The sequence below is a fragment of the Dendropsophus ebraccatus genome, chromosome 11 (assembly GCF_027789765.1).
Source record: "Dendropsophus ebraccatus isolate aDenEbr1 chromosome 11, aDenEbr1.pat, whole genome shotgun sequence".
NCBI lineage: Eukaryota > Metazoa > Chordata > Amphibia > Anura > Hylidae > Dendropsophus > Dendropsophus ebraccatus.
In genome coordinates, this window is record NC_091464.1 from 90,285,759 (window position 1) to 90,313,623 (window position 27,865).

The 27,865-nt window shown below is 44.1% G+C and overlaps 1 protein-coding gene across 3 annotated transcripts in view; it reads left to right on the forward strand.

Moving 5' to 3' along the window:
- Positions 1-27,865, forward strand: part of GRAMD1C (GRAM domain containing 1C) — a 105,804-nt gene that overhangs the window by 41,565 nt on the left and 36,374 nt on the right. For 2 of the 3 annotated variants that reach the window (XM_069945381.1, XM_069945384.1), the window contains exons 3-6: positions 4,490-4,574; positions 10,384-10,487; positions 11,729-11,824; positions 14,760-14,840. In XM_069945381.1, the coding sequence (XP_069801482.1) occupies positions 4,490-4,574; positions 10,384-10,487; positions 11,729-11,824; positions 14,760-14,840 (366 nt within the window). The remainder of the gene's footprint in view (positions 1-4,489; positions 4,575-10,383; positions 10,488-11,728; positions 11,825-14,759; positions 14,841-27,865) is intronic. The other variant, XM_069945383.1, reaches the window with a different exon arrangement.

Here is a 27,865-nt window from a genome sequence, read left to right on the forward strand (position 1 = left end):
GTGGAGTCCACAATGGTGGTGGAGACCCCGGTAAGATGAGAGCGGGAGAAGGACAGGTACACCGCAGCCTGAATCCCCAGGTATGAAGGGATTACACATGCTGGATGTATATACTTTGTATATACTTGGTACAGGTTGAGGCTGTATACATGAGACTGGATAGGACTGAGCTCTGTTCCTATCCCAGCATGGAGCTCATTCTCTATTACATAGTTGTACATCATGTTAAATACAGCCTATAAAGTACAGGAGTGTTAATAAGAGCCAACAAACCAAGTATCGGGAGGGATGTGCTGGAGTTTATGGGATTCCTAGATGGCAGTATGTAGTGATTCATAGATGTTATATGCCAGGAATACAAGTAACATCACCCAAACTATATGTTTCCCTGCCGCCGGGCCAGATTCCCTGGGAATATTCAGCTTTACTTACCTTCTGACCTTTCACTGAGACACATCAGTATAGAAATAATACAGCCATACAGTGTCGCAGTCATATCACCACAGACTGTATACAGTATACCTCCATATAGGTCTATAGTATTACCGCCATACTGTATGTAAATAATACAGCTATACAGTGCCACATTCATATCACCACAGACTGTACACATTATACCTCCATATAGGTCAATAATATCAATGCCATACTGGATTCAAATAATACAGCTGTACGGTGCCGCAATGTAAAGTGTGGCAGTGTATATATAATACTACATACAGTGTATATATAATATATATAACTGTAACACTACAGTTTCACTGTTTTTCACTAATTAATGAATATAATTTGCACCTTGATTGTAATGTTTACACGTGTGTATATAATGGATGTGATGCTCACAGAAACTATGCTTGAGAAAGATCTCGCGATGAGATTGAAACGTTGCATGTATTTTCTACCTGATATGGAATAAACACCTTTTTTGAATTTTTATCACATTTGGTTGTGCCGCGGGATTCTTGGACTGTGTATAGGGAGACGTGGATTCGGTCTCCGGCCGCTGGCACCCAGCACACTTAACTAGCTGAGTGCTCTCCATTGTGGAAGTTTTAATATATAGTGCATGTATAATTCTCCTCACAGTGCATGTATAATACTCCTCACAGTGCATGTATAATACGCTATACAGTGCATGTATAATACTCCTTACAGTGCATGTATAATACGCCATACAGTACATATATAATACTCTATACAGTACATATATAATACTCCGTACAGTACATATATAATACTCTATACAGTGTATATATAATACTCTATACAGTGTATATATAATACTCTATACAGTGTATATATAATACTTCATACAGTACATATATAATACTCTATACAGTACATATATAATACTCCGTACAGTACATATATAATACGTCATACATTGTATATATAATAATCTATACAGTGTATATATAATACTCCATACAGTGCATATATAATACTCCATACAGTACATATATAATACTCTATACAGTGTATATATAATACTCCATACAGTACATATATAATACTCTATACAGTGTATATATAATACTTCATACAGTACATATATAATAATCTATACAGTGTATATATAATACTTCATACAGTACATATATAATACTCCATACAGTACATATATAATACTCTATACAGTGTATATATAATACTTCATACAGTACATATATAATACTCTATACAGTGCATATATAATACGCCATACAGTGCATGTATAATACTCCTCACAGTGCATGTATAATACGCCATACAGTGTATACATACACTACCGTTCAAAAGTTTGGGGTCACATTGAAATGTCCTTATTTTTGAAGGAAAAGCGCTGTACTTTTCAATGAAGATAACTTTAAACTAGTCCTAACTTTAAACAAATACACTCTATACATTGCTAATGTGGTAAATGACTATTCTAGCTGCAAATGTCTGGTTTTTGGTGCAATATCTACATAGGTGTATAGAGGCCCATTTCCAGCAACTATCACTCCAGTGTTCTAATGGTACAATGTGTTTGCTCATTGGCTCAGAAGGCTAATTGATGATTAGAAAACCTTTGTGCAATCATGTTCACACATCTGAAAACAGTCTAGCTCGTTACAGAAGCTACAAAACTGACCTTCCTTTGAGCAGATTGTGTTTCTGGAGCATCACATTTGTGGGTCAATTCAACGCTCAAAATGGCCAGAAAAAGAGAACTTTTATCTGAAACTCGACAGTCTATTCTTGTTCTTAGAAATGAAGGCTATTCCATGCGAGAAATTGCTAAGAAATTGAAGATTTCCTACAACGGTGTGTACTACTCCCTTCAGAGGACAGCACAAACAGGCTCTAACCAGAGTAGAAAAAGAAGTGGGAGGCCGCGTTGCACAACTAAGCAAGAAGATAAGCACATTAGAGTCTCTAGTTTGAGAAACAGACGCCTCACAGGTCCCCAACTGGCATCTTCATTAAATAGTACCCGCAAAACATCAGTGTCAACATCTACAGTGAAGAGGCGGCTGCGGGATTTTGGGCTTCAGGGCAGAGTGGCAAAGAAAATGCCATATCTGAGACTGGCCAATAAAAGAAAAAGATTAAGATGGGCAAAAGAACACAGACATTGGACAGAGGAAGACTGGAAAAAAGTGTTGTGGACGGATGAATCCAAGTTTGAGGTGTTTGGATGACAAAGAAGAACTTTTGTGAGACGCAGAAGAAATGAGAAGATGCTGGAAGAATGCCTGACGCCATCTGTTATACATGGTGGAGGTCATGTGATGGTCTGGGGTTGGTGCTGGTAAGGTGGGAGATTTGTACAGGGTAAAAGGGATTCTGAATAAGGAAGGCTATCACTCTGCACCGCCATGCCATACCCAGTGGACAGCGCTTGATTGGAGCCAATTTCATCCTACAACAGGACAATGACCCTAAACACACCTCCAAATTGTGCAAGAACTATTTACAGCAGAAGCAGCAGCTGGTATTCTATCATAGGTAATGGAGTGGCCAGCGCAGTCACCAGATCACCACCCCATTGAGCTGTTGTGGGAGCAGCTGGACCGTATGGTACGCCAGAAGTGCCCATCCAACCAATCCAACTTGTGGGAGATGCTTCTAGAAGCGTGGGGGGCAATTTCTCCAGCTTACCCCAACAGATTAATAGCTAGAATGCCAAAGGTGTGCAATGCTGGAATTGCTGCAAAAGGAGGATTCTGTGACGAAAGCAAAGTGTGATGTAAGAACAATGTTATTTCAAATACAAATCATTATTTCTAACCTTGTCAATGTCTTGTCTCTATTTTCTATTCATTTCACAACGTATGGTGGTGAAGAAGTGTGACTTTTCATGGAAAACACAAAATTGTTTGGGTGACCCCAAACTTTTGAACGGTAGTGTATAATACTCTATACAGTACATATATAATACTCCATACAGTACATATATAATACTCTATACAGTGTATATATAATACTCCATACAGTGTATATATAATACTCCATACAGTACATATATAATACTCCATACAGTGCACATATAATACTCCATACAGTACATATATAATACTCCATAGAGTGCACATATAACACCCCCATACACTCTATAGTGCTGCCATACAGTCATACCATGCTTATGCAGCAGTGCTGTAGGGTGCCCATATAACAGTGTCCGGCCAGTGAGTACAATGTCAGGGCTTCAGATGTTGATGGACTTTGTGGACGGTTACATTTCGGCATGTGTATGGACTAGCGCTTGAATGAGGGGCTTGTAGCATGTAGTTTTGTTGTTTTCTGGAATACGGCAGTGGCGCCTGTGCCGGGGGTCGGGTGCCCTTTGCCCCAGAGTCACCTATGTTATTATTTCATGCAGGATGTGAAGCAGAGCTGTCATTGTGGGCCCCCCGCAGGATAACACCAACTGTTATGGCACAGTCATAGGTCGTTTTACTATGCGCATTACATTATAAATATATATATATATATATATATATATATATGTGTGTGTGTACTGATATACTGTGTTATATATATATATATATATATATATATATATATATATATATATATATATATATACTGATATACCGTATATATATCTCCAGAGTACCGGTGTAATATAGTTATCTACCACAAGGTGGAGCTGATTTGTCTCAGCTAACTTTAAAGTTGCTGGATCAGGACAGATCCTGTTGGTGGATTTGGGGGTCATTGAGGGGGTCACCATCTTTCAACCAAAATACAGACGCCTACAGATTGCTGTTCATGCCTCGGTGGTCCTGGTGTGCAGATGTGTAGCATGCATGCTTTGTGTTTACCAGCTTATTATTATAGGGGCTTTGCTTTAAAATCAGTGCATGTGACTATAAACAGCGTATTTATATATACACCGTAATATACAGTATACAGGAGCCTCACCTCAATGTCTTGTATCACATGTGAGGCCCCGCTGCCCATGCTCTTCCTCTATGTGACATGGCGACATACCTGTGACTGTGACTCTGTCCGTCTCCTCCAGATCTCCAGCTCTACCTACAAGCAGAGGAGCGAAGAGTTCCGGAAACTGTTCAAGGACCTACCAGAGAGCGAGAAGCTCATAGTAGGTAAGTAAGGCCCCCAACTACACAGGTGGGGGGCCTCTCCACAACTCTCTCCAGAGACAGGCTGCGGACATGTATGATAAACCAGAGAGAGGCTGTGCACATATATGATGATCCAGAGAGAGGCTGTGGACATGTATGATAATCCAGAGAGAGGCTGCGGACATGTATGATGATCCAGAGAGAGGCTGCGCACATGTATGATGATCCAGAGAGAGGCTGCGGACATGTATGATAAACCAGAGAGAGGCTGTGCACATATATGATGATCCAGAGAGAGGCTGCGGACATGTATGATAATCCAGAGAGAGGCTGCGGACATGTATGATGATCCATAGAGAGGCTGCGCACATGTATGATGATCCAGAGAGAGGCTGCGGACATGTAGGATGATCCAGAGAGAGAGGCTGCACACATGTATGATAAACCAGAGAGAGGCTGTGCACATGTATGATAAACCAGAGAGAGGCTGCGGACATGTATGATAAACCAGAGAGAGGCTGCGGACATGTATGATAAACCAGAGAGAGGCTGCGGACATGTAGCATGATCCATAGAGAGGCTGCGCACATGTATGATGATCCAGAGAGAGAGGCTGCGCACATGTATGATAAACCAGAGAGAGGCTGCACACATGTATGATAAACCAGAGAGAGGCTGCGCACATGTATGATGATCCAGAGAGAGAGGCTGCACACATGTATGATAAACCAGAGAGAGGCTGTGGACATGTATGATAAACCAGAGAGAGACTGTGCATATGTATGATAAACCAGAGAGAGGCTGCGGACATGTATGATAAACCAGAGAGAGGCTGCGGACATGTATGATAAACCAGAGAGAGGCTGCGGACATGTATGATAAACCAGAGAGAGGCTGCGGACATGTAGCATGATCCATAGAGAGGCTGCGGACATGTATGATGATCCAGAGAGAGGCTGCGGACATGTATGATAAACCAGAGAGAGGCTGCGGACATGTATGATGATCCAGAGAGAGGCTGCGGACATGTATGATGATCCAGAGAGAGGCTGCGGACATGTATGATAAACCAGAGAGAGGCTGCGGACATGTATGATGATCCATAGAGAGGCTGCGCACATGTATGATGATCCAGAGAGAGAGGCTGCGCACATGTATGATAAACCAGAGAGAGGCTGCACACATGTATGATAAACCAGAGAGAGGCTGCGCACATGTATGATGATCCAGAGAGAGAGGCTGCACACATGTATGATAAACCAGAGAGAGGCTGTGGACATGTATGATAAACCAGAGAGAGGCTGCGGACATGTATGATAAACCAGAGAGAGGCTGCGGACATGTATGATAAACCAGAGAGAGGCTGCGCACATGTATGATAAGCCAGAGAGAGGCTGCGCACATGTATGATGATCCAGAGAGAGGCTGCGGACATGTATGATAAACCAGAGAGAGGCTGCGGACATGTATGATAAACCAGAGAGAGGCTGCGGACATGTATGATAAACCAGAGAGAGGCTGCGGATATGTATGATAAACCAGAGAGAGGCTGCGGACATGTATGATAAACCAGAGAGAGGCTGCGGACATGTATGATAAACCAGAGAGAGGCTGCGCACATGTATGATAAACCAGAGAGAGGCTGCGCACATGTATGATAAACCAGAGAGAGGCTGCGCACATGTATGATGATCCAGAGAGAGGCTGCGGACATGTATGATAAACCAGAGAGAGGCTGCGGACATGTATGATAAACCAGAGAGAGGCTGCGCACATGTATGATGATCCAGAGAGAGAGGCTGCACACATGTATGATAAACCAGAGAGAGGCTGCGGACATGTATGATAAACCAGAGAGAGACTGTGCATATGTATGATAAACCAGAGAGAGGCTGCGGACATGTATGATAAACCAGAGAGAGGCTGCGGACATGTATGATAAACCAGAGAGAGGCTGCGGACATGTATGATAAACCAGAGAGAGGCTGCAGACATGTATGATAAGCCAGAGAGAGGCTGCGCACATGTATGATGATCCAGAGAGAGGCTGCGCACATGTATGATAAACCAGAGAGAGGCTGCGCACATGTATGATAAACCAGAGAGAGGCTGCGCACATGTATGATGATCCAGAGAGAGGCTGCGGACATGTATGATAAACCAGAGAGAGGCTGCGCACATGTATGATGATCCAGAGAGAGGCTGCGGACATGTATGATAAACCAGAGAGAGGCTGCGGACATGTAGCATGATCCATGAAGAGGCTGCGGACATGTATGATAATCCAGAGAGAGGCTGCGCACATGTATGATGATCCAGAGAGAGGCTGCGCACATATATGATGATCCAGAGAGGCTGCGCACATGTATAATGATCCAGAGAGAGGCTGCGGACATGTAGGATGATCCAGAGAGAGGCTGCGCACATGTATGATGATCCAGAGAGAGGCTGCGGACATGTATGATAAACCAGAGAGAGGCTGTGCACATGTATGATAAACCAGAGAGAGGCTGCGGACATGTATGATAAACCAGAGAGAGGCTGCGGACATGTAGCATGATCCATAGAGAGGCTGCGCACATGTATGATAAACCAGAGAGTGGCTGCGGACATGTATGATAAACCAGAGAGAGGCTGCGCACATGTATGATAAACCAGAGAGAGGCTGCGCACATGTATGATGATCCAGAGAGAGGCTGCGCACATGTATGATGATCCAGAGAGAGGCTGCGGACATGTATGATAAACCAGAGAGAGACTGTGCATATGTATGATAAACCAGAGAGAGGCTGCGGACATGTATGATAAACCAGAGAGAGACTGTGCATATGTATGATAAACCAGAGAGAGGCTGCGGACATGTAGCATGATCCAGAGAGAGGCTGCGGACATGTATGATAAACCAGAGAGAGAGGCTGCGGACATGTATGATAAACCAGAGAGAGGCTGCGGACATGTATGATAAACCAGAGAGAGGCTGCGGACATGTATGATAAACCAGAGAGAGGCTGCGGACATGTATGATAAACCAGAGAGTGGCTGCGGACATGTATGATAAACCAGAGAGAGGCTGCGGACATGTAGCATGATCCATAGAGAGGCTGCGGACATGTATGATGATCCAGAGAGAGGCTGCGGACATGTATGATAAACCAGAGAGAGGCTGCGGACATGTATGATAAACCAGAGAGTGGCTGCGGACATGTATGATAAACCAGAGAGAGGCTGCGGACATGTATGATAAGCCAGAGAGAGGCTGCGCACATGTATGATGATCCAGAGAGAGGCTGCAGACATGTATGATAAACCAGAGACAGGCTGCGGACATGTATGATGATCCAGAGAGAGGCTGCGCACATGTATGATGATCCAGAGAGAGGCTGCGGACATGTATGATGATCCAGAGAGAGGCTGCGCACATGTATGATGATCCAGAGAGAGGCTGCGCACATGTATGATGATCCAGAGAGAGGCTGCGGACATGTATGATAAACCAGAGAGAGGCTGCGCACATGTATGATAAACCAGAGAGAGGCTGCGGACATGTATGATAAACCAGAGAGAGGCTGCGCACATGTATGATAAACCAGAGAGAGGCTGCGGACATGTATGATAAACCAGAGAGAGGCTGCGGACATGTAGCATGATCCATAGAGAGGCTGCGCACATGTATGATGATCCAGAGAGAGAGGCTGCGCACATGTATGATAAACCAGAGAGAGGCTGCACACATGTATGATAAACCAGAGAGAGGCTGCGCACATGTATGATGATCCAGAGAGAGAGGCTGCACACATGTATGATAAACCAGAGAGAGGCTGTGGACATGTATGATAAACCAGAGAGAGGCTGCGGACATGTATGATAAACCAGAGAGAGGCTGCGGACATGTATGATAAACCAGAGAGAGGCTGCGCACATGTATGATGATCCAGAGAGAGAGGCTGCACACATGTATGATAAACCAGAGAGAGACTGTGCATATGTATGATAAACCAGAGAGAGGCTGCGCACATGTATGATAAACCAGAGAGAGGCTGCGCACATGTATGATGATCCAGAGAGAGGCTGCGCACATGTATGATAAACCAGAGAGAGGCTGCGGACATGTATGATAAACCAGAGAGAGGCTGCGCACATGTATGATGATCCAGAGAGAGAGGCTGCACACATGTATGATAAACCAGAGAGAGACTGTGCATATGTATGATAAACCAGAGAGAGGCTGCGGACATGTATGATAAACCAGAGAGAGGCTGCGGACATGTAGCATGATCCATAGAGAGGCTGCGGACTCGTATGATAAACCAGAGAGAGGCTGCGCACATGTATGATAAACCAGAGAGAGGCTGCGCACATGTATGATGATCCAGAGAGAGGCTGCGGACATGTATGATAAACCAGAGAGAGGCTGCGGACATGTAGCATGATCCATGAAGAGGCTGCGGACATGTATGATAATCCAGAGAGAGGCTGCGCACATGTATGATGATCCAGAGAGAGGCTGCGCACATATATGATGATCCAGAGAGGCTGCGCACATGTATAATGATCCAGAGAGGCTGCGCACATGTATAATGATCCAGAGAGAGGCTGCGCACATGTATGATGATCCAGAGAGAGGCTGCGCACATGTATGATGATCCAGAGAGAGGCTGCGGACATGTAGGATGATCCATAGAGAGGCTGCGGACATGTATGATAAACCAGAGCGAGGCTGCGCACATGTATGATGATCCAGAGAAAGGCTGCGCACATGTATGATGATCCAGAGAGAGGCTGTGCACATGTATGATGATCCAGAGCGAGGCTGTGCACTTGTATGATGATCCAGAGAGGCTGCGCACATGTATGATGATCTAGATAGAAGCTGTGCACATGTATGATGATCGAGATACAAACTGTGTACATGTATGATGATCCAGATAGACGCTGTGTACATGTATGATGACCCAGATAGAAGTTGTGTACATGTATGATGATCCAGAGAGAAGCTGTGCACATGTATGATGACCCAGATAGAAGTTGTGTATATGTATGGTGATCCAGATAGAAGCTGTGCACATGTATGATGACCCAGATAGAAGTTGTGTACATGTATGATGATCCAGAGAGAAGCTGTGCACATGTATGATGACCCAGATAGAAGTTGTGTACATGTATGATGATCCAGAGAGAAGCTGTGCACATGTATGATGACCCAGATAGAAGTTGTGTACATGTATGATGAGCCAGAGAGAAGCTGTGCACATGTATGATGACCCAGATAGAAGCTGTGTACATGTATGATGATCCAGATAGAAGTTGTGTACATGTATGATGATCCAGATAGAAGCTGTGCACATGTATGATGATCCAGATAGAAGCTGTGCACATGTATGATGATCCAGATAGAAGCTGTGCACATGTATGATGATCCAGATAGAAGCTGTGCACATGTATGATGATCCAGATAGAAGTTGTGCACATGTATGATGATCCAGATAGAAGCTGTGTACATGTATGATGATCCAGATAGAAGCTGTGCACATGTATGATGATCCAGATAGAAGCTGTGTACATGTATGATGATGATCCAGACCGGGGCCTCTTAGCATGTCTGTGGATTTTCTCCCCCAGTAAGCATGCCTATGGCCGTCTGTAGTGAGGTGTAGAGCTGGGGATCCCTCATAATATTACAGTCAGAATACACTGTTACCTACGGAGGGGGGGGGGGTTATACATGTATAATGTCTAACAACCCCAGGTATGGAGGTGACCCCTGAGGCTGCTGATATATATATCAGCCCTCACACCTCAGTATACATAAAATGTCTGCGCTGCCTTCCAGATTACGCCTGTGCCCTACAGAAGGACATCCTACTCCAGGGACGCCTCTACCTGTCTGAGAGCTGGATCTGCTTCCACAGCAACATCTTCCGATGGGAAACCTCGGTAATGTCCCACCATAGTGTGTGTCCCACCATAGTGTATGTCCCACCATAGTGTATGTCCCTCCATAGTGAATGTCCCTCCATAGTGTATGTCCCTCCATAGTGTATGTCCCTCCATAGTGTATGTCCCTCCATAGTGTATGTCCCACCATAGTGTATGTCCCACCATAGTGTATGTCCTACCATAGTGTATGTCCTACCATAGTGTATGTCCCTCCATAGTGTATGTCCCACCATAGTGTATGTCCCACCATAGTGTATGTCCCTCCATAGTGTAAGTCCCTCTATAGTGTATGTCCCACCATAGTGTATGTCCCACTATAGTGTATGTCCTACCATAGTATGTCCCTCCATAGTGTATGTCCCACTATAGTGTATGTCCCTCCATAGTGTATGACCCACCATAGTGTATGACCCACCATAGTGTATGTCCCACCATAGTGTATGTCCCTCCATAGTGTGTGTCCCTCCATAGTGTGTGTCCCACCATAGTGTATGTCCCACCATAGTGTATGTCCCACCATAGTGTATGTCCCACCATAGTGTATGTCCCTCCATAGTGTATGTCCCACCATAGTGTATGTCCCACCATAGTGTATGTCCCACCATAGTGTATGTCCCTCCATAGTGTGTGTCCCTCCATAGTGTATGTCCCTCCATAGTGTATGTCCCTCCATAGTGTGTGTCCCTCCATAGTGTATGTCCCTCCATAGTGTATGTCCCACCATAGTGTATGTCCCTCCATAGTGTATGGGGCAGGACCGGCCACCTCCTAGAAGGATCGATCACCCTGCTTACAGTATGGGGCCCTTCATGGTGGCTGAATAAGGGGCAGTGCGGACCCCCTAACACATGGCGGAGCAGCAGGCCTGCATTGTGTTGCTTGCTCTGGGACCTGGCTGCTCAGAGTGAGCTGTAATTCATCTGACTTATTTCCATGTAATGGTATCCGTGTGTAACACAAGGATCCGGTGACCCATTAGTCCTCTACATGATAAGCTGCACCTTATAGGTGTGTCATTCACTCACAGCAAGGAAGGGGTTAATAGAAGGAGCAGAGGAGTCTGGAGAGGAAGATGAGAGCAGGCAGGGTAGAGCGGAGCGGTACATGGACAGTGGCCGTATATGACGGTGGGGGGAGGGGCTGTATTGGCTTCCATTGGGCGATTAGTGAAAATTGATAAAAGAGTTTTTTGGCTAGTTTTCCTGTATGTATTGTTACTGAGGTGTGATCTCCTGCAGATATGCATCGCCCTGAGGGAGGTCACCTCCATGACCAAAGAGAAAACCGCCCGACTCATCCCCAACGCCATCCAGGTCAGCACCGAGAACGAGAAGGTAATGGCCAAAGTCCTCCAGTAGTGTAACAGTGTGATATGGGAAATCACCGACAGCACACACTGTACAGAATAACTACTAGGATGGGTTAGGAACGTCCAGATATATAACACGCTCATTATTACCCCGTTCAGATATATAACACACTCATTATTACCCCCTCCAGATATATAACACGCTCATTATTACCCCGTCCAGATATATAACCTGCTCATTATTTACCCCCTCCAGATATATAACCTGCTCATTATTTACCCCCTCCAGATATATAACCTGATCATTATTTACCCCCTCCAGATATATAACCTGATCATTATTACCCCGTCCAGATATATAACACACTCATTATGTACCCCGTCCAGATATATAACCTGCTCATTATTACCCCGTCCAGATATATAACCTGCTCATTATTTACCCCGTCCAGATATATAACACCATCATTATTTACCCCTTCCAGATATATAACCTGCTCATTATTTACCCCCTCCAGATATATAACACGCTCATTATTACCCCGTCCAGATATATAACCTGCTCATTATTTACCCCCTCCAGATATATAACCTGATCATTATTTACCCCCTCCAGATATATAACCTGCTCATTATTACCCCGTCCAGATATATAACCTGCTCATTATTACCCCGTCCAGATATATAACCTGCTCATTATTACCCCGTCCAGATATATAACCTGCTCATTATTTACCCCGTCCAGATATATAACACCATCATTATTTACCCCTTCCAGATATATAACCTGCTCATTATTTACCCCGTCCAGATATATAACCTGATCATTATTTACCCCCTCCAGATATATAACCTGCTCATTATTACCCCATCCAGATATATAACCTGCTCATTATTACCCCGTCCAGATATATAACCTGCTCATTATTTACCCCGTCCAGATATATAACACACTCATTATTTACCCTATCCAGATATATAACCTGCTCATTATTACCCCGTCCAGATATATAACCTGCTCATTATTACCCCGTCCAGATATTTAACACGCTCATTATTTACCCCTCCCAGATATATAACCTGCTTATTATTTACCCTATCCAGATATATAACCTGCTCATTATTTACCCCCTCCAGATATATAACCTGCTCATTATTTACCCCCTCCAGATATATAACCTGCTCATTATTTACCCCCTCCAGATATATAACCTACTCATTATTTACCCCCTCCAGATATATAACCTACTCATTATTTACCCCCTCCAGATATATAACACACTCATTATTTACCCCCTCCAGATATATAACCTGCTCATTATTTACCCCCTCCAGATATATAACCTGCTCATTATTTACCCCCTCCAGATATATAACACACTCATTATTTACCCCTCCAGATATATAACCTGCTCATTATTACCCCCTCCAGATATATAACCTGCTCATTATTACCCCGTCCAGATATATAACCTGCTCATTATTACCCCGTCCAGATATTTAACACGCTCATTATTTACCCCTCCCAGATATATAACCTGCTTATTATTTACCCTATCCAGATATATAACCTGCTCATTATTTACCCCCTCCAGATATATAACCTGCTCATTATTTACCCCCTCCAGATATATAACCTACTCATTATTTACCCCCTCCAGATATATAACCTACTCATTATTTACCCCCTCCAGATATATAACACCCTCATTATTTACCCCCTCCAGATATATAACACACTCATTATTTACCCCCTCCAGATATATAACACACTCATTATTTACCCCCTCCAGATATATAACCTGCTCATTATTTACCCCCTCCAGATATATAACCTGCTCATTATTTACCCCCTCCAGATATATAACACACTCATTATTTACCCCTCCAGATATATAACCTGCTCATTATTACCCCCTCCAGATATATAACCTGCTCATTATTTACCCCCTCCAGATATATAACCTGCTCATTATTTACCCCATCCAGATATATAACCTGCTCATTATTTACCCCCTCCAGATATATAACCTGCTCATTATTTACCCCTTCCAGATATATAACACATCATGATTTACCCCCTCCAGATATATAACCTGCTCATTATTTACCCCGTCCAGATATATAACACCCTCATTATGTACCCCGTCCAGATATATAACACCCTCATTATTTACCCCGTCCAGATATATAACACCCTCATTATTTACCCCGTCCAGATATATAACACCCTCATTATGTACCCCGTCCAGATATATAACACCCTCATTATTTACCCCGTCCAGATATATAACACCCTCATTATTTACCCCGTCCAGATATGTAATCTGCTTATTATTTACCCCATCCAGATATATAACACCCTCATTATTTACCCCGTCCAGATATGTAACCTGCTTATTACATCCAGATATATAACACCCTCATTATTTACCCCATCCAGATATATAATCTGCTCATTATGTACCCCGTCCAGATATATAACACCCTCATTATTTACCCCGTCCAGATATGTAACCTGCTTATTATTTACCCCGTCCAGATATATAACACCCTCATTATTTACCCCCTTCAGATATATAACCTGCTCATTATTACCCCGTCCAGATATATAACCTGCTCATTATTTACCCCTTCCAGATATATAACACCCTCATTATTTACCCCGTCCAGATATATAACCTGCTTATTATTTACCCTGTCCAGATATATAACCTGCTCATTATTTACCCCTTCCAGATATATAACACCATCATTATTTACCCCTTCCAGATATATAACCTGCTCATTATTACCCCCTCCAGATATATAACCTGCTCATTAGTTACCACCTTCTTTTGCAAAATATGTTCTTTTATTTCACTGTGTGTGAACCGAGCCTTGTAGTAGTGATATATCCTACATTACATGTTACAGATGGGACAAGGAATAGATAGTAAGGATTATATTTTCTTTCTCAGTTCTTCTTCACGTCATTTGCTGCAAGAGACAGAAGTTTCCTAAACATGTTCCGCATGTGGCAGAACGTTCTCCTAGAGAAGGTCAGTCATATTGTATGATACACGTCTGTGCATTACAGTAAGGCTGGGTGCACACTGAGTTTAGCGTATTTGTTTAAAAAACAAAACAAAACATGGATGCAAAAACGTATGCAATTGTGTGTATCCATCTGTTTTTCCATGTACTTCCATTATAAAAAAATAAAAAAAAGGATCAGTTTAAAAAAAAATAAAAAATTGGCGTACACAAAAACGTAGTTTACCACGTTTTTGTGTACGTTAAAAATAACCATTTAAAAACAGATTCATTAAACGGACTGCAAAAACGCAGTGTGACCTACCCTCAGTCAGAGACGGATTTCTTGCCTTATGTTCTTCACATATTGATACGGTCATGTTCATTCAAAGTGATCTCCAGTGCTCCAGCCCATACTCGGTTTTCTGCCATGTTAATCACTCAGGATTGCAGGGGGTGAAACAAGTGACACAGGGTCCCTGTCTTCTCTAACTCCTTGATGCCACAGCCATTGAGTTATCTCCGATCCCGGCTGCCACTGGCAGGTATCAACTATTTAGCACAGCCAGCACTCACCATGCATAGAGCGGCCATACCCCTGCCTGACATTGCGACACATGGAGGGCTTAACGGGGAATATGGTCAGTAAAGATTTTCTTAGACATTTTTGTTTTACTTTTTTAAAGTCACTCACTCACTTATTCTGGCCGAGGTGCCATACAATCACATAGCATTTGCTTTTTCTCTATGAGTGGGGGGCCGAAGGACTCACAGGCTTTCTGTATGTAGGAATGAGGGGAAGGAGGACTCACAGGCTTTCTGTATGAAGGACTGAGGGGAAGGAGGACTCACAGGCTTTCTGTATGTAGGAATGAGGGGAAGGAGGACTCACAGGCTTTCTGTATGAAGGAGTGGGGGGAAGAAGGACTCACAGGCTTTCTGTATGTAGGAATGAGGGGAAGGAGGACTTACAGTCTGTCTGTATGTAGGAATGAGGGGAAGAAGGACTCACAAGCTTTCTGTATGAAGGAGTGAGGGGAAGGAGGACTCACAGGCTTTCTGTATGTAGGAATGAGGGGAAGGAGGACTTACAGGCTTTCTGTATGTAGGAATGAGGGGAAGGAGGACTCACAGGCTTTCTGTATGAAGGAGTGAGGGGAAGAAGGACTCATAGGCTTTCTGTATGAAGGAGTGAGGGGAAGGAGGACTTACAGGCTTTCTGTATGAAGGAGAGAGGGGAAGAAGGACTCACAGGCTTTCTGTATGTAGGAATGAGGGGAAGGACTCACAGGCTTTCTGTATGTAGGAATGAGGGGAAGGAGGACTCACAGGCTTTCTGTATGAAGGAGTGAGGGGAAGAAGAACTCACAGGCTTTCTGTATGAATGATTGGAGATGTAACGCCGCTGGGTCACGCTGCCTCACCACTACCTCCATCCTTTCCACCTCTGCTCCTCCTTCCGTACTAAAGCGTCCGCACTCCTCCCGGCATCTGCATCTACCTGCAATACCTTCTCTGTCCACTAGGGTGTGCACATTGCCTCTGCCTGTGGATTTAAAGGGCCAGTCTGTCTCCACCTGTTTTGGCCTTCAGCCAGTCTAGGTCCACCTGCTCCTATTTATAGGAGATGTCCGGCCATCTGATAATTTTTCAATATAAATAAAAAATGCCGTGCGGCGCTAAGTACTGTTATCTTAAAATCAAAATCGTTAATATCAATGCATTACAAGGCCAGTGCAAGATATTAAAACCAAAACTGCTCACCGTTGGTGTACGTGTGGGCTGGCTTGGACCTGTAGTCCTCCACGTCCGTGAACCTGTGTGGCTTCCTACTTTATATCAAGGGTGTCCTGTTACGGTCCATAAGTCACTGGTCACTGTGTCCTTCCTGATCTTTGTTCCACGGTTCTTTCCACATAGTTATTCTCCAGATAGGGCGCGCGCCCCGGCCGGTGGCACGTAATGCCCTAGCTACGGGAATCCCGGATGGGAAACCTTCTGTGACGTCACAGATTCTACGGGTCGCTACGACACCCACATACAGTATCACCAGTATTCACTTTTTGGATCTAACTATTTATATAGAGGAAGGCCAATTATGCACTAAAACCTATCATAAACCCACTGACAGTAACAGCTTCATCTCACTTGCCAGTTGTCATCTCCCGATGTGGCTCCTAAATATCCCAAGAAGTCAATTCCTACGACTAAGGAGGAATTGCACATATAAAGAAACATACGAGCAAGAAGCCCATGTTTTACAAACTAAATTTGTACAGAAGGGATATCAATTAGATAAATTGGAGCAAATTAGACAAGAAGTGGGGGAGATAGAGAGGGAACAATTAATAGTGAGCAAACAAAAAGAAGAAGACAAAGAAGGTTATAACAGTCAAAATAATCAATTTAATATTCCATCGATCTTTACATATTCTAATCAAGCCAAGAATGTGAGACAAATTGTACAGAAACACTGGAACATTAGAGAAATATACAGGCATAATATCATATGCAGAAGGTTTTTTCCCCTGTAGAAAATGTAAATGTTGCACCAGCATGACAAATGTAAAAAGAACTAACAAAGTCGTCCACCATAATGTAAGCCACAATATAAAAGGGCATATTACTTGTAAGACCAAAGGGGTGATTTATTTTATTAAATGCCCTTGTAATAAACTATACATAGGGCGAACAAAAAGAACTTTACATAGAAGAATTTCGGAACATATATACAATATAAAAAGACAGTTTGATGGCCATCCTCTATCACGGCACTATAGAGAATACCACAGTGGCCAGACTGATGAGTCGACATTTGGAGCGCTGCAGCAAGTGAAGGCAGAACGGCGGGGTGGAAATTATATCCACAAAATGTCAAAAAAAGAGAGTGAATACATTTTTCTATTTAATAGCATGCAGCCCGTAGGACTAAATGCAGAATTTGAACTGTTTGCTTTCTTGTAAAAAATCATGTTAAAAGAAACGGGTTAATCCTGAGATGGGAATACGTACCTATAAAGGAGAAGCATGAACATGAGCAAGATCCTCTTGAGAAAGAAGGACGTATCCTTTGAAACGCGTCGAGGAAGTATCTTGCCTCTGGTTGCGACCCGTAGAATCTGTGACGTCACAGAAGGTTTCCCATCCGGGATTCCCGTAGCTAGGGCATTACGAGCCACCGGCCGGGGCGCGCGCCCTATCTGGAGAATAACTATGTGGAAAGAACCGTGGAACAAAGATCAGGAAGGACGCAGTGACCAGTGACTTATGGACCGTAACAGGACACCCTTGATATAAAGTAGGAAGCCACACAGGTTCACGGACGTGGAGGACTACAGGTCCAAGCCAGCCCACACGTACACCAACGGTGAGCAGTTTTGGTTTTAATATCTTACACTGGCCTTGTAATGCATTGATATTAACGATTTTGATTTTATGATAACAGTACTTAGCGCCGCACGGCATTTTTTATTTATATTTTTATTTATATTTATTTATATTTTTAGTGGAGGCAGATACCACTAGCTGTTGCTCGCAGGAGTACACACACTATTATTAGTGTTTTATCAGGAGCGCAATTGATTTATCTTTTTTATAAATGGTAATTTTTCAAACTGTAGGAGCACGGGGAAACATAACAAACTGTACTAACTCACCTCTCCTGGTGCCTCTCCAGTGCTGGATTGTTGCTATGGGACCCCTACTGGGCTCCGGGATCTCCTACAGAGCCGACATCATGACCCAGCTGATGGACAGGCTGCTCAGCCAGTTAGTGACCAGGGCCGGATGCCGCTGCAGTCACTCATTGGCTGAGCAGGCTGTCCATCAGTTGGGACGGACATTTCCCCCCTGAGTTGTGACATCAAAACTCAGGTAGGAAAATGCCTTCTGTTTGGGGTCCCAGAGCCTGTCACGTGATGCATCATAGGCACGGGGAGAGGTAAGTAATGCATCATTGTTATGGTGGGGGTGTGGTGGGGGAAGCAGGACTCACAGGCTTTCTGTATGAGTGGTGGGGGAAGCAGGACTCACAGGCTTTCTGTATGAGTGGTGGGGGAAGCAGGACTCACAGGCTTTCTGTATGAGTGGTGGGGGAAGCAGGACTCACAGGCTTTCTGTATGAGTGGTGGGGGAAGCAGGACTCACAGGCTTTCTGTATGAGTGGTGGGGGAAGCAGGACTCACAGGCTTTCTGTATGAGTGGTGGGGGAAGCAGGACTCACAGGATTTCTGTATAAGTGGTGGGGGAAGCAGGACTTACAGGCTCTCTCTATGAGGTTGAGGGAAGCAGGACTCACAGGCTTTCTCTATGAGGGTGAGGGAAGCAGGACTCACAGGCTTTCTCTATGAGGGTGAGGGAAGCAGGACTCACAGGCTTTCTCTATGAGTGGTGGGGGAAGGAGGACTCACAGGGTTTCTCTATGAGGGTGAGGGAAGCAGGACTCACAAGCTTTCTGTATGAGTACACAATTTATTATTGTGTATGGTTGGCTTGAGAAAGGTGGCCGCTATGCCACTGAAACGCGTTGTCTAATAAACCTTATCCTACAAATTCGGTGACCGCTTATGTGGCGTGGGATCGCATGGACTGGGATTATTCCTTGTTATTGGCTTTCTTGGAGGGGGATGAGATACTGGTTATCTGTCCCCCAAGCGAAGTAAGTGTGTTCCGCAATTCCCTTGACACTTTGGTTTATCTTGAGCGCGGTCCTTCCCATTTTGTTCTTTTCTTCTTGTGGCCTTATCTCCACATTTATAGCTGATGATGATGATGACAATGAAGGCTGGAGGCTGGATATTATTGGCCGCTGTGTCATTAATAATAATCCTCACATATAGCACACATGTAATAATCTCGCAGACTTTGCTCCTCAGTCCCGGGCAGAGGGCACCATGCTTGGCCCAGTGCAGAGGATTACTACAGGTCACCAGCAAAAAGCAAACAAAGACAATCTATGACCGTGGGACCTGGGGACGTCACCGGAGCCCTGCACCCACACCGCTCACCCATCATCATCATATCACACACTGACACTGCTGCCATAAAGGGACAAGACAAGAAGACACTAGGGGTGCAGGATAATGACACTTGGGGTACAGGATAGTGACACTTGGGGTACAGGATAGTGACACTTGGGGTACAGGATAGTGACACTGGGGGTACAGGATAGTGACACTGGGGGGCAGGATAGTGACACTGGGGGGCAGGATAGTGACACTGGGGGGCAGGATAGTGACACTTGGGGTACAGGATAGTGACACTGGGGGGCAGGATAGTGACACTGGGGGGCAGGATAGTGACACTTGGGGTACAGGATAGTGACACTGGGGGGCAGGATAGTGACACTGGGGGGCAGGATAGTGACACTTGGGGTACAGGATAGTGACACTTGGGGTACAGGATACTGACACTTGGGGTACAAGATAGTGACACTTGGGGGCATGATACTGACACTTGGGGTACAGGATAGTGACACTGGGGGGCAGAATAGTGACACTTGGGGTACAGGATAGTGACACTTGGGGTACAGGATAGTGACACTGGGGAGCAGGATAGTGACACTGGGGAGCAGGATAGTGACACTGGGGGACACTTGGGGTACAGGATAATGACACGCTGACGCTTGGGGTACAGGATAGTGACACTGGGGGGCAGGATAGTGACACGTTGACACTTGGGGTACAGGATAGTGACACTTGGGGTACAGCATAGTGACACACTGACACTTGGGGTACAGGATAGTGACACTTGGGAGACAGGATGGTGACACTTGGGGTACAGGATAAGGACACACTGACACTTGGGGTACAGGATAATGACACTTTGGGTACAGGATAGTGACACTCGGGGTACAGGATAGTGACACTTGGGGTACAGGATAGTCAGGGCCGGACTGGGACTTAAAATCAGCCCTGGCACTCAAACCTCAGCAGCCCACATACTATATCCTTCCTTATAAATTAGAGATAGCATTGTACTATACATGCTGTAGCGAATTCTACTCACTACTTCCTTAAATATTGAACCCTACCATCAACACATAAAAAAGAAAAAATCTTTTGTGCATATTTATGTATTTCAGCAGCACCAAATCCGCAATAGATTAGGTATGTACGGGAATCTGTGAGGTCCATACTAGGTACAGAGCTGTAGAAAGGTGCGGGGGAGATACAGTATCAGTGACAGGACTTTTAGTCCAGTGTAAACTTTAATAATCATCCTTTTTCTTTACCAGCTGAAGTGTCACAGAGGAGGAGCCTTCCTGCTCTGACTGATTTACATACATGGCGGTGCTGCGGCTGTCACTGTGACACTTCAGCTGGTAATAAAAAGGATGATTATAAAAGGAGTGTTTATAGTGCAATTACATCCAGTGACTTACAGGAGGCGTCTTCTCTGCATGAATTGCAAGTGACGTTTTTGCTAAAGTTGTTCTCTTTTTCTTGCTCGCCTATCATGAAGACTTCTCCGGCCGTGACTCCCCTCTGTAGGATCTACCAGACAAACATTTTAGGATCCTTGTTCCAGCATCATACCCAAGTGTATCGCTTCACAAAGTAACCTTTGCCAAAGTGTCTGGGGCCTCCCTAACAAAAGGGCCAATGCCCTACTCACACCTTGGACGTGACCCTATTATTAAAAATTTGTGTTTGTTAATACCCAATAAAATAATAAATTTAACATGAAGATGAAGGTGACACTATTAAAAATACACTCCAGGTCACCAATATATGAAGTGTATGGATATGGCGGCCCACACAGGCCCTGCTTATACTGTAGTAGCTGCAGACTACTATCCATAGAACAATACTGATGACCGGATGATATATTAAAAGCTGCATAGCCCCTCAACTAGTGTCACTTTGCAAAGAGGCAGCTTATTTCCAGGGAAGTGAATGGAGCTGAGTTCTAATACAATAACACACACAACCTGAGGACAGGGTGGCGCTGTTTTTGGAAGAAAACAACCATGTTTTTCTAATTCTGGATTATCCTTTTAAATTCTGTAGTGATGATTATGACCATAAAGTCACTACATGTGTGCGCAAACAGCCTTTTTAATATCAAGTTTAATTGAACATAATAAACTGTTATGGACCTTTTAGGACTTTATGAGCAGCTACTGTATGGTCGCATTCACACGTTCCGTGTTCTGCACAGAACACGGACGTGAAATGCCTGTAACGGACTCTCCCCCGCCCGGACAGCATCTGTGATAAGATGCTGGGAGCGGGGGAACTGTACAGATATGCTGTAATGAAGCAGCCGTGCGGCTTTGTCATTACAGTGCGGCGCATATCTGTACAGTTCCCCCGCTCCCAGCATCTTATCACAGATGCTGTCCGGGCGGGGGAGAGTCTGTTACAGGCATTCCACATTCATGTTCCGTGCAGAACACGGAACGTGTGAATGCGGCTTATGGCTCAAAAAAGTGTGTGTGAACATAGCCTGACAGACAAAAGTCCAGCACCTCGTTCTGGTGTATTAGAATTCACAGCTTCATAACAGATCCATAATGTAAGACACCCTTGTTACCAACAACTGCATCATGTGATGGTGATGGCGTCTTGTATCAGGGAGTTACAATAAAGATGTGAATATAATTACATAGGAAGAAAGTGCTGGACTTTTGTCTATGGAATCCTACATATATTTACAGTCACATTTAAAGGGGTAGTGCGGCGGTAAACAATTATTCACAGAATAACACACATTACAAAGTTATACAACTTTGTAATGTATGTTATGTCTGTGAATGGCCCATTTTCCCGTGTCCCACCACCACCACCCGTGTACCCGGAAGTGTGGTGCGCTATACATACCTGTCACGTGCCGACTCGTCTCCGATCTTCAGTCAGCGATGTCGTCTTCGGACGGCCGGGCCGAATCCCTCCGACCGTCCTGAGTGCCGGCCACCCTCTTCAGTGTCACCAGATGCTCAGCCGCGATTGGCTGAGCATAACTATGCTCAGCCAATCGCGGCTGAGCATCTGATGACTGAAGATCGGAGACGAGTCGGCACGTGACAGGTATGTATAGCGCACCACACTTCCGGGTACACAGGTGGGGGTGGTGGGACACGGGGAAGGGGGCCATTCACAGACATAACATACATTACAAAGTTGTATAACTTTGTAATGTGTGTTATTCTGTGAATAATTGTTTACCGCCGCACTACCCCTTTAACTACAGATTATTACAGATTATTCCAGTGGTGTAAACACCCAGCACACACTGTGCATACATACATATATATATATACATGCGTACGTACACATGTAGCCGGCATTAAACAGATTGTGCTGACGCTACAGTTCAGGTATGGTCACATGTCAGCGCAAGTGTCTAACACTGGCAGTATACACTTTCTGTAGCGCTGTGTACTGCCGATACCCTGGGATGGGCACACTACAACCAACCCATGGCATCCCTGTCACACAATGGAGACTATAAACTAGGACAGCATCTCCTTCATACAAAAATGTGTTTTCATATTCTGCCATATTGCATATACAAAAAATATGTAATACTGTATGTGCAATATGTCAGAATAAGAAGGCACAATTTTATTATACACATGCATATCATATATGAGAACATTCTGTACAAACATAAAATTATATACACATATGCCTACTGCACATACATGCATACAATATATCATAAGCATACTACAGAAGCATGTATACACTATAAACTGTACATACAAATACACAAACACACTATACATATATTGATACATCATAAACATACTACAGAGGCATGTATACACTATTCACACATCTACACACACACACACACACACACTATACATATATTCATACATCATAAACATACTACAGAGGCATGTATACACTATATACTGTACACACATATACATACATCATAAGCATACTAGAGGCATGCATACACTATATACTGAACACACATATATTCATACATCATAAACATACTACAGAGGCATGTATACACTATATACTGTACACACATATACATACATCATAAACATACTAGAGGCATGCATACACTATATACTGTACACACATATACATACATCATACACATAGTAGAGGCATGCATACACTATATACTGTACACACATATACATACATCATAAACATACTAGAGGCATGCATACACTATATACTGTACACACATATACATACATCATACACATACTAGAGGCATGCATACACTATATACTGAACACACATATACTGTGTACATTACACACTTGAACACACTCCATATAGTAACACACATACACATACACTCACTTACTTCTCATCACTAAGCTCCTTAGTTCTCTGGTCCTGGCAGGTCCTCCTCCCTCACAGCCAGCATGGTTCTCCCCTGCCCCTCCGACTGCAGAGCAGGAAGGAGATGATGAAATCACTGTGAGGGGGAGGGAGACTTGGTTGCCTCCTCACACAGCCCAGCAGGGGGCAGATGACAGGCCCGGGCCCCCCTCAGACTGACACCTCAGTCAGCAGCCTCTCAGTGCTGCAGCATGGGGCAACTTCTTCTCCTCTCTCCTCCAGGAAGCTGATCCCCTGCAGGAAATGACGTCAGATGTGAGAGAGGAAGTTGAAGCAGACGGCCTGTGCGGCACCTCCGTTATGCTGAGGTATAGGGAAGTAGGCAGAGGGGAGGGGGGAGCAGGGGAGGAATATTCCGGCCCAGTCACACTGGCAGAGGCTGAGAGAACAGCGCGGCGGCCGGCCACACTGTTCTCTCAGCCACTGCAGAGGGCCGATGCAAGTTTACAGCAGGACCAGCGGCCCCACTGACTGGTAATCTGGCGGCCCAGCGGGCATTTGCCCGGCCCGCCAGATTACCAATCCGGGCCTGAGGATAGTGACACTTGGGAGACAGGATGGTGACACTTGGGGTACAGGATAAGGACACACTGACACTTGGGGTACAGGATAATGACACTTTGGGTACAGGATAGTGACACTCGGGGTACAGGATAGTGACACTTGGGGTACAGGATAGTGACACTTGGGGTACAGGATAGTGACACTTGGGGTACAGGATAGTGACACTTGGGGTACAGGATAGTGACACTTGGGGTACAGGATAGTGACACTTGGGGTACAGGATAGTGACACTTGGGGTACAGGATAGTGACACTTGGGGTACAGCATAGTGACACTTGGGGTACAGGATAGTGACACTTGGGGTACAGGATAGTGACACTTGGGGTACAGGATAGTGACACTTGGGGTACAGCATAGTGACACTTGGGGTACAGCATAGTGACACGCTGACACTTGGGGTACAGGGTGATGACACTTGGGGTACAGGATAATGACACTTGGGGTACAGGATAGTGACACGCTGACACTTGGGGTACAGGATAGTGACATGCTGACACTTGGGGTACAGGATACTTCTTTTAACAAATCTCCAGTCTTTCAGTACTTTTCAGCTTCTGTATGTCCTGCAGGAAGTGGTGTATTCTTTCCAGTCTGACAGAGTGCTCCCCATAGAAAACCTCTCCTGCTCTGGAAAGAATACACCACTTTCTGCAGGGCATACAGCAGCTGATTATTACTGGAAGACTTGAGATTTTTTTTATAGAAGTAAGTTACAAATCTCTAGCACTGTCTGGCACCAGTTGATTTAAAAGAAAAACATTAAAAAGATTGATCATATGACTTTAAGACCTTAGTTGACGAAACCCGTATCTTAGTTGCATACACAAGACTGCACTCAGCACAAAGAAATACATGGTGGCGGCAAACACAAACCTGTTCTCTGTTCTCCCCTGCATTGTCTGCACTTGTTAGCCATCCTTTATATTCTTACCGAGGGGATTTACAAGCACATAGCATTTCCTCCTAGATCTATCATACAGAGTGCAGTTATATGTCAGCACCATGTAAGCGCTGTATATGGGGGTGTTATTCTGGCCCTCTGCTCTGTATGGAGGGTACTGTGCTAGCAAGCTCTATGTGAACACAGAGCTACTACTGTCTAGCTTTGATTCTTAAATTGCACTACTTATTATAGGCAGTATTATAGTAGTTATATTCCTGTATATAGGAGGCAGTATTTTAGTAGTTATATTCCTGTATATAGGAGCAGTATTATAGTAGTTATATTTCTGTATATAGGAGCAGTATTATAGTAGTTATATCCCTGTATATAGGAGGCAGTATGATAGTAGTTATATCCCTGTATATAGGGGGCAGTATTATAGTAGTTATATTCTTGTATATAGGGGGCAGTATTATAGTAGTTATATTCCTGTATATAGGGGGCAGTATTATAGTAGTTATATTCCTGTATATAGGAGCAGTATTTTAGTAGTTATATTCTTGTATATAGGAGCAGTATTATAGTAGTTATATTCCTGTATATAGGAGCAGTATTATAATAGTTATATTCTTGTATATAGGAGCAGTATTATAGTAGTTATATTCCTGTATATAGGAGCAGTATTATAGTAGTTATACGAACTGGAGAGAATGGAACGGCTGCACATTCCATCTATGGCTGATACTAATGCCGCTAGGCCTATATTAAAAATCAACACCAGAGTGTCTGTATATGAATTGATCAAGCCATATTGCCCCGTGTACCACTGCGCAGGTCCTCTGGTCCACACGGGTCCCTACGCTAACTCCACACCGTGTCGGTCAGCGACCGCCAACCCCACAAAGCGTGCACATGCAGGGAAGGGAGGCCATGGAACGGCCCTGCAACCCTTAATGTCACAGGACCAGACCCAAAAAGCCCCACCAAAACCCAGCCAGCACCACCGGCGGGGAAGGCTGCCCCCAAACGACACAAGTATGGATATGGTATTACACTTACCATTGCTGCTCTCACAGAATGAGGAAGACATAGGGTCCAGACATGTGAGCACAGGCATATCCTGCTAATTTTGGTCATGTGGGTCTTATAAAGGAGTGCTAGCTGTTCAGAGAGGAAGAACTGTAAAACACGAACTGGAGAGAATGGAACTGCTGCACATCCCATCTATGGCTGATACTAATGCCGCTAGGCCTATATTAAAAATCAACACCAGAGTGTAGTAGTTGTATTCCTGTATATAGGGGGCAGTATTATAGTAGTTGTATTCCTGTATATAGGGGGCAGTATTATAGTAGTTATATCCCTGTATATAGGGGGCAGTATTATAGTAGTTATATCCCTGTATGTAGGAGCAGTATTATAGTAGTTATATTCCTGTATATAGGAGCAGTATTATAGTAGTTATATCCCTGTATATAGGGGCAGTATTATAGTAGTTATATTCCTGTATATAGGAGGCAGTATTATAGTAGTTATATTCCTGTATATAGGGGGCAGTATTATAATAGTTATATTCCTGTATATAGGGGGCAGTATTATAATAGTTATATTCCTGTATATAGGGAGCAGTATTATAGTAGTTATATTCTTGTATATAAGAGCAGTATTATAGTAGTTATATTCCTGTATATAGGAGCAGTATTATAGTAGTTATATTCTCGTATATAGGGAGCAGTATTATAGTGAAAATTTTACTCACGTAATTTTACTTTCCCTGAGTCCTCAGGCAGCACAGAAGGGTAATTCAGCTCCTCCTATCCCCAACATAGGAACGTCCACCTAAAAAAAACTCAATCAAGAGTTAATCCGATACAGGTACAGAGCAGGTGATAAAGAGGCATCACGCCCCCACCATCTTGTGTAAATGACTAGACTCTGTGATGCTTACAATATTTTTTTAGGGCGGGTGTATATGTGCTGCCTTCGGACTCAGGGAAAGTAAAATTACGTGAGTAAAATTTTGACTTTCCACATCGTCCTCAGGCAGCACAGAAGGGAGTTAACTAGCTACCAAGGGTGGGTCAGCTGCCGCACTTGAGACCGCTGTGCTATAGGCTGGACCTCTGCTCTGTATGTCAAGTCGGTAGTGGTTCATGAATGTGGATGAAGACGCCCAGGAAGCTGCATTACAGATCTCTGTGATTGGAACTTGCGCCCTCTCTGCCCAAGAGGCGGATGTAGATCTTGTGGAGTGCGCTCTCAATTGTGCAGGTGGATCTTCTCC